Source organism: Phaseolus vulgaris, chromosome 4 (genome assembly GCF_051622355.1).
Source record: "Phaseolus vulgaris cultivar YP4 chromosome 4, ASM5162235v1, whole genome shotgun sequence".
In the NCBI taxonomy this organism is placed as follows: Eukaryota; Viridiplantae; Streptophyta; class Magnoliopsida; order Fabales; family Fabaceae; genus Phaseolus; species Phaseolus vulgaris.
The window spans coordinates 7,832,629-7,841,859 of NC_143501.1; the positions used below are offsets into that span (position 1 = coordinate 7,832,629).

The window sequence follows — 9,231 nt, forward strand, 5'->3', positions numbered from 1 at the left end:
ATGATTCGTGATGTGGGAGTAGAATATTTTGCTAATGCAGTTTTCGAAAATATGTCTAATGATGTAGAGACTCCTTTGTATCCCGGTTAAACTAACTTTACACAATTATCAACAGTGTTAAGGTTGATGAATTTGAAGGCAATGAATGGATGGACCGACAAAAGCTTTACAGAATTGCTCAGATTGGTTAAGATACAATACCCAATCGAAATTATGAGGCAAAAAAAGTACTTTGTCCGATGGGTATGGAGTATAAAAAAATGCATTCATGTTCTAACGATTGTATTTTATACAGAAATGAGTACAAAGATTTAAGAAGATGTCCCAGGTGTGGTTTGTCACGTTATAAGGTTAAAGTTGGTCAGAATGATGAAATTGATGAACTCACAAAGGAAGGTGACGCTAAAAACCTTAGGCGGCATGCAGAAAATAGAAAATGTGATGGACTACTTCGTCATCCTGCTGATTCTTTACAGTGGAAGAATATTGATAAAGAATTTCCTAAATTTGGAAAAGAATCAAGAAAATTAAGATTTGGATTGGTAACTGATGGAATGAATCCCTTTGGAAATTTATGTAGTAATCATAGTTCATGGCCCTTTTTGTTAGTGATTTACAACTTACCTCCTGCTTTGTGTATGAAGTGCAAATACATGATGTTATCTATGATGTTCTTTGGTCCAAAACAACTTGGAAATGACATAAATGTTTATCTTAATCCATTGATTGAAGATTTGAAGTTATTGTGGAATGAAGGGGTTGATGTGTTTGACGCGTTTAAGAATGAACCTAGACATCTCGTCAAACCTATAGACTTTACGGTATATCTTTGCACTAATACTAATAGGATTATATATCAGCTATATTACATTTTAATTAATTTAAGTATTTGTTTGATTGTTGATGAGTAGCAGGAACCTAAGACAAAACTGCATATGCGAAAGAAGAAAATATTCTCCATTGATGATCATGTGGCGGCTTGGTGGAAGTTGCTACAGCTTTAGATACAACCGTCTTAGAGGTTCCATGGGATGCCAATATTTTTGGAAGGCATAGTGATGTACCGTTGTATGTTCACATGTCTGATTTGTTGGTTGGACCTTGCATCTGGAGATCAATAGATTAACATAATAGTTCTGCAATTATGGATGATGTAAGTTCAAATATTTAAATCTTTATACTTTTGATTTATTAAATATATTAGTACTAACTTATTGAAATTTAGGTATGTTTGTGGATTATACTTCAATGAGAGGAAACAAAATATATGTGGGTTTTTAGACCCTCAACAAATTCAATTAAATGAAAACAAGAAGTCAGAAACACAAACATACATCCCCACTGCCTTAAAGAATGGAGGAAGTCAAATTTATTTTGCTTCGTACATCCATGAGTAAGTCCTTATTTATTAAATAAGTTATACTAAATTATTGACATAAGAGAAACTAATTGATTTGTTATATAGGTGTCATTGGCAACTATTGATCATATCTATTCAAGATCATACCGCTACATGGTTTTGCTCATTGCATAAAAAACCCCTACCTATTTTAAACACATTATAGATAGGTACGAGAGTTTCTTTTAACATTTATTATTACTTATATATTATATAATGTTATGTATTTTAACATGAAATCTTATTATTTTAGTGCTTACTCTGGATATAACATGTTGAGTGGGAGGAGAAGTACAAACACACAAAGACGCACTTGGATGTACCTTAAGGTATTTAAAGTATATTTGTTCAATCAATTTAATGTGTCTCACTCATTCATTCAATACATTTATTTTCACATGCAGTCCAACAAGCAATCCGAAAGTTATGAGTGCAGTTATTATGTTATGCAGTGGATGTTGACTATTGTGCAAGCTACAATTAATAAAGGTTGGGATCAGGTAATACATCAATACAATAAACACTTTAAAATTCGGGGATTATTATTCATGTACTAATTCAAAAAAATTCAAATGTATAGTTTTTCAACGACCAACACCCACTAGATTCAAAAGCATTGGAGTATGTGAGAACAACATGGTCAAAGTATTTTGTAACCATGTATAACACCTTAGGATAGATAAATCATTAGAATGACATACTTTTTCATATATTAGGAAAACTTTTTGTAGAATGTTATAATTTGTTGTATGTATTTTTCATATTTAAAATATGATTTTAAATGTTTTGATTTTTTGGAATTGGATATTTTATGCAGGTTTGAGGTTTTTTAAAAAACAAAATACTTTTTTAAATCCACATATAACGACGACTCCACGTGGAACCGTCTTTAAAAGTCCAACATACAACGACAGAACCGTCATTAAAAGTTTTTTTTAAAATTTTTTTATTCCTATTTAGCATCCATTTATAAAGTAGGTTAATTTTATAATGACGGTTCAGCAACGGTCATTAAAAATGATTACTTTATAACGACGCTCGCAATAACGACGGTTTCAGAACCGTCTTTTTATGTCCTCTTTAACCGTCGTTAATGTACCTTTTTGTACTAGTGATTGCAGAAAAAATATTTGACGATAAAACAAACATTCATGATCTGGCAAGTAGTATTAGGGAGTTAGTTATAGAGTTTTGTTTGTGCAGAGAACACACAAAACACACAATCCAACGCACGGGAAGACAACCACCAAAAGCAGAGCGACCGACTGAACAAACGGATGCACACCATACGATCCTTGCACCACACACAACCGCAACAAAGAACAACAAGAGAAGAGCAAGAGCAAAGTAAAGGATAAAGAACAGAACACGGAAGACGAAAAAAGTATATGGAGGGACTATACCAAAACCCATATGTTAAAAAAACAGATACATAGGTAGATTATACCTATTCATAAAGAATTCTAAGAACATACTAGATTGAAGTCTATTATACCGATGAAATGATTCTCTATGAATAAATCCTAAATTATCCAACTTATCAACAAACACATTCTCTTCAAGAAAAATAATGTGGGGGTTCTGGAGGTTAAAGGCGCAACCATCCACTCATCTCACTACTTGGAGGATTCTGCAAAAAGCAAATTTGCTAAGGAGCGGGATAAGATTGACCACCATTATCTGCAGCCTGTGCGTGGCGGAGGAGGAAACTATGTCTCACCTATATTATACGTGTAGAGTAGTGCCTAACTTGAGTGGGCTAAGTGTTGTGAGTGGATGGGGATGGTTTCAATGGGTCATAGGGAGCTAAAAAGTCATTTCTTAAGCTTTAGGATGAGTAGGGTCACAGAAAGTGTAAATGAGGTATGGGGGGGCTGTGAGAATAGCAGTGGTAGGGGGAATTGTGGAAACACAAGAACAGGAAGGCTTTTAGAAGTTGCAGGATTGATCCCATTGAAATTTTTACTATGTCACAGTTGAAGGCCTGATCATGGGTAATGTCCAAAGTGCGAGGGGTTTACTTTTCTTTCTCTAATTAGTGTCTTGAGCCAATGGCTTGTATGAGGACTGTTAATTTTTCTAGGAACTCTTTTTCTTTAGCGTAGACGTTTGTACTTAGAGTAGAAGACAGGTCTTATGTATACGGATTGAGGTATCCCTAAAATACCTCATATTTATTCATTCATTTTTTGCAGATAAAAAAGAAATTTTGTTACCAAAATAAGATGAACAACCTTTCATCTTTCATTCTCAGATTCATGCTTAAGTGTTTTCTACTAAAAAATAACCTCTCCAAACCTTTATGAAAAACCCGTATGTAACGCTTACTTTCCATACGGATCCAAATCCTTATGTAAAAATTCGTATGTAATGCTGATTTTACATACAGATCCAAATCCGTATGTAAAAATCTGTATATAACGTCACTTTACATACAGATTCAAATCCGTATGTAAAATTTGTATGTAATTCTCAATTTACATACGAATTTGAATCCATATGTAATAATCGGTATGTAACTAGCCAATTTCTTATAGTGATCCCAACCAAGCTCGTATTTGCTATTAGGTTTCTCAAAATTGCTTTTAATTTTTCCCATTTCTCACTCCCTAGATCTCCATTTTCTGAACTGTGGTGCGTTTATTTGATGTTTAATCGAAATGAATGAGTTTTAATGGAAGTAGATCTTTGAGCTTGGGATGGTATTTTGAGCAGGGAGAATCCGACTTAGATCAAAGGGTGTTGACTGCTCCTCCAATGTTTAAAGGCATAGAAAATGCCTTAAAAACTTATTTTTCATATTCAAGAGAAGCCTAGATTTAAACTAAACATTTATATTGGTTAATCACGACCACCAAATATAACCACTTAGTACAAAACCACCATCCACATTACTTTTAATTATTTAATTAATAATTAGTTAGTTTTTAAATTTAATTAGTAAGTGAACTTTTAAACTTGTTCATTAATTATTATCATTATCCACTTTTTTTTAAACTAATAATTAATTTTTGTCTTATTGACCTTTTTTTGTCTCTATATTAATGGGAAAAGTCCCCTTTGTGTACTGGTATTTAAAAAATTGAATTTGGTCCTAATGGTTGTTTAAAAGTATGCAATTTTGTATTTTCTGTCAAATTGACTTAAACGAAGTTAAGTGGTGATTATTTGGCACACAATGTGAGACATTTATGAACACAAACTCCATGTAATATGAATTATATTTTAACACCCATCTTGTCACCCACCCCCTTCCCAATCCAGTGTCCTCCATTAGAGCTTCATTCTCACCCTCACCCTTCGCTTTCCTCCATCTTACAAAGGGTTTCGCCTTCCTCTAAACTGTTTATGATTACCACCTTCATGTCGTCTACACCAAGATCACGATGTTTGTCCCTATTCCACCTCTAGATAGAATTGATGAAGACAACTGTGTTTGGATAATTTATAAACATATTTATCAATTGGTATGATGTATTTACAATTTTGATTTGTGGTAGCTAATTATGACTATCAAAGAAAGACTTTTGTGTAATTCTTAGTCTAGTTGGAACACACAAAATTGGGATCCAATAAGTAGTTAATGTTTACTTGGCATTTGTATTGAGGAAAATATTTTGTTGACGTTGTTTATTTAGTAACTCACTATTGACATTGCAGACGTGGTCATGGATGGTGATGTTGCAACATTGCTGACATGTAAGGGTATAAGTGGAAATGACAACAAAAAATTGATTGTGGAATATTTTCCAAAACTGAGAGAAAGTAGTGATCTTTTGAATTCAAAAATTGGGGAAAGGGATTTTGGTATTTGGTTGTGCGAGAACCAACTAAGGGGTTTGAAAAATTCAGGGTTTGGAGAAATTTGGGATAGGATAGGAATTGAGACACAAGTACAATGTTTGCTACTCATATCCCATATTTTTCTTAGGTTTTGCCACGTATGGAAATTTTATTTTTTTTCTCTTATGGTAAATGGTGGATTGTTTAACGTTAAAGTTCGCTTTCTTAATTTAAAGGACAGGTTTGGATTTATTTTGTTACTTAAAAGGATGACAAATAATCATTTTGTTTTCTCCAAGTTACTTTAGTAAGTTATTATAAAAATGTTTTTCCTTAAAATAAATTAGATATGATATGCAATTTTTATTGTTATGATGTGTTTTTGCTATAGCGTAGAAAAGCACAGGGCTCAAACGTCTTCCCTTGTCAATTGCAGAGTCATTGGTTATATAGGATTGTTTTGGTGTGGTTATTAATATTATGCTTAAATGCATTTTTGTTCCCTATAACTTTGTGAATGTGTAATTTTGGTCTTTAGAGAACTTTAATTGCACATTTGGTCTTCTAGTTTTATAAAATTAAACAATTATGGTCCAAAGTTAATGTGTTTTTCATTATCTACCAAGAAGGTTCATGCATTAGTAAATGATAACAAACTTAGTTAGGTCTTTTTAACTTAAAATATTAATGACTATGTTTAATTATAAGCTTTAACATTATTAAAGCAATAACTACATTAGCATTTTTTTGGGTAGCATATAGATGATAAACTATGTTGAACTTAAATTTCTTAATTTTAAAAACTTAGAAGACTTAATGTGTTATTAAATTTTTATAAGGACCAAAATTGTACATTAATCAACGTACAAAGTTTATTTAAGCTTTAATATTATTAAGATGAACAATGAATATTAATTAATCTCTTTGATGTTGAGTGATGCTAGTACTTTGATTTGATTAGACTTCATGTGAGTGAGTGTGAATTTAAGAGCTTTTGACTTGGGTTTCTTCCACTTTAAGATATGAGAGGTTTTCTTAGTACAATGGTGGCAATGTGGTTTAAATCTAAATATTTGTGAATTATGATTTATGGTTCCTATTTTTTATTTATTTATTAATAATGCAAATCAGGAGGGATATTTTTATTATGAAGCTAGTCAGACATCCATATGTTGTTCGTTTGAATGAGGCATGTGGTATGGTATCAAATATCAAGCTTTACAACTCTTTTCTAGAAAGTAATGTAAAATCAGAATTATAGAAATTTCCTTTCACTATTAGCTTGGAGGGAAGAGCAATATTGGAAAATCATTTCTAAATTTGTCGTGCTTACTACTACATTTTTTCCCCTGAAATGTTATAGAAGAAGGTGCAGAATGTCTAAATATTTTTTATCATAAGTCTTTTAATGTTTACCTCTTGTTTGTTATGAATACTCATTTACTCAACTCTTTCCTCTTTGATATATGCATGTAGGTTCATCTTGTGCATATCATAAACAGAGAACATGCAAAGGTTGAATATAGCTCATAATCTAATGTATTACATCTTAGGGAGAAACTTATAGATATTGCTTCTTCTTTTTACACTTGGCGATAATCAATGTCTTTGGAAATACAAGTTTACCATTAAGTTATAAGTATCTTTGATTATCTAAAGAAACATTTGCTAGAGTAATAAGTGCTAAATTTAATGATGTTGAGAATTTGGTGCTTTTGATCCACCAATACAAATCATTATTAGGCTAATCATCAAGGTGCAATTCTAATTCTCAAACCAAAAAATTAAAAGTACCTGAAGAATTGCACCTGATTTTATGTTTTGACAAACAATTGCCTCTTAATTCTTTCACTAATGATTGTTGTCAAAGTGATGTCATATAATGTGCGTATTTCGTCACATGCATACAATTACAGGGGTTTATATCTGGAATTTAACTTACCAAACCCCTTTTGAGGCCCAACAGGTCACTTTCTTTTGCCAATAATTATGATTTAACTATTCTGATTCAATTTGAATACATTTATTATCTTTTATAGGATATGTTTCACATACCTAGATTTGATGATTAGAATGTTGTTGATGAAAGTTCTACATTTGTGTTCTCTTTCAGTGATGGGGAAGACAATGATGGTAAGTTTTTCTCACTCCAATAAATTATATTGATTTTCCTTTTGTTTCTGCATCAAATAATTATGTTGTAACAGTGATTACTGATAGGTTTGTAACCTTGGGAGGGGACATAAGAAACCTAGGTAATTATGTATAAACTTATGTAAATGGTTTATTTGGATAGTCTTATTTTTCAATCTAAATATTTCATATATTGAAAATATATTTCTAGAACATGACATGATTTCTAGAATTAGGCATGATCTTTTAAAGAATTGTCTTTTAATGCTTGTTGAGAATTCGATTCTTTTCTTTAACTGAAGTTCTTTGTTAATTTGCTTAATTTTAATTAATATTTTATTCGCTTAGTTCAAGAGATAGAAGATATTCCTGCTAGGGAGATGGGACCTAGAGAACTATTGCAGTCTTCTTCTCCTTTCTTCGGTCGGGCAGGTGAATGGGTGATGAGCTGGGATTCTTCTTGTCCTCCTGCTTCTCCTTCGGCACTCGGTCCCGGGTGGACACCGGATGGTGGTGTACCTACGAAGGCACTCCGACGCTCAAGTCAGTAAAGCGAGTGGTCAGCTCTCAGGTAGGTGAGCAGTAATAAATGACATACCTTACTCCTTGGGATGCGTGCTATTTATATTATTCTAATGGGCCTACCTTGTTGGGCCCGTTTATCGAGGTGGATACCGCTTAGGGTCGCATTACCTAATTCTTAATGATGGATTAGCTTTACTGATCTTGGTTTGAGCGTTAATGGTGGCAGTGGTCAGCCATCGGCCAAGTTAACATGGTGTGTGTTGGCCCTCGGCCAAGTTCTTCATGTTCTTGGCCGACTTCGACTAGACCTTCTAAGGTCTCGGTCAGGTAGGCAGTCGGCCTCGTCATCTCGGCCAAGTCCCTCAGGTCTCGGCCGGCTTTCCTTTGGTTTCAGTCGGGTTGACCTGGTCTCGGTAGGGAGGCCAGGGTCGGCGTCACCCATACCGGTACACTTGACCCCAAGCTCAAGGGCAGATATTTTGGGTGTGTTCGATGATTTTTTGATGATGGGTGTCGATCGGCCTCCCTTGAACGTGCGGTCGTTTCATTTCTCGAGGTGTGACGTGACTAGACAGCGTGATATGACCTCAGACGGCGCGATGTGATGTGCATTGATGAGGGGTTTTTTGGGCGGGAAAGCTCATGGATTGGTTTGACGTTTCGAATTCCGAGGCCCATGGGCCCTATAAATAGGGGTCCACCACAGTGTTGATATCCCGCATTTGTATTCTTGTGAGTTTTTCTAGCAGCCGAGTGATCCCTCGCCCTCTGCTCTGATAGCCGACTGATTCCTTGCACTCGTTCTGAGAACCGATTGTCTTCTCGTCCACAACCTTTCCTTTTATAAGGTTAGTCATGTCGAGCTTGTCTCGGCCCACGTCCTCTTCGTCCGATCACCCCTCCTCTCTAGTCGATCGCCCTCTTTCTCCTACCGGGCGGTCTTCCTCTTCCTCTTCATCTTCTTCTTCTTCTTCTGCCACCGACTCCCAGTCGGTCGGGTTGGGCGAGGAGCCACCCTAGGTAGAGGTTGTGAGGGAGGATGATCCGACGGTTGCAGTTGACCAGTCAGACTCTGAGCAATTCATCCAACAAATCATCAAGCCTAGGTATGGGATGCCTATACTTAATTGTAATGTTATTGATGGCCCTACAATCCGAACACATTCGCCATGTGCCATCTTTTTTAGGCACTAAGATGATAGGCATAGCACAAGGACTCATGCTATCATGAACCCACCCTTTCTCAATCAAAGCCTCAACTTGTTGGCGAATTTCCTTGGTTTCACTTGGATTGGTCCTATAGGCTGGACGATTTGCTAAGGAAGAGCCCGGTATCAAATCAATTTGGTGTTCAATCCCTCTCAAAGGTGGAAGTCCTTTTGGAGGATCTT

The 9,231-nt window shown here is 34.9% G+C and overlaps 1 protein-coding gene across 1 annotated transcript; it reads left to right on the plus strand.

Annotated features, from left to right (window-relative positions):
* LOC150027864 (uncharacterized) lies at positions 1 to 2,222 on the plus strand. Its single transcript, XM_090300929.1, has 4 exons — positions 1 to 85; positions 193 to 821; positions 1,804 to 1,899; positions 2,217 to 2,222. Exons 1-4 carry the CDS (start codon positions 1 to 3, stop codon positions 2,220 to 2,222), a joined length of 816 nt encoding a protein of 271 aa, XP_090157055.1.
* Positions 2,223 to 9,231: the final 7,009 nt, after the last annotated feature.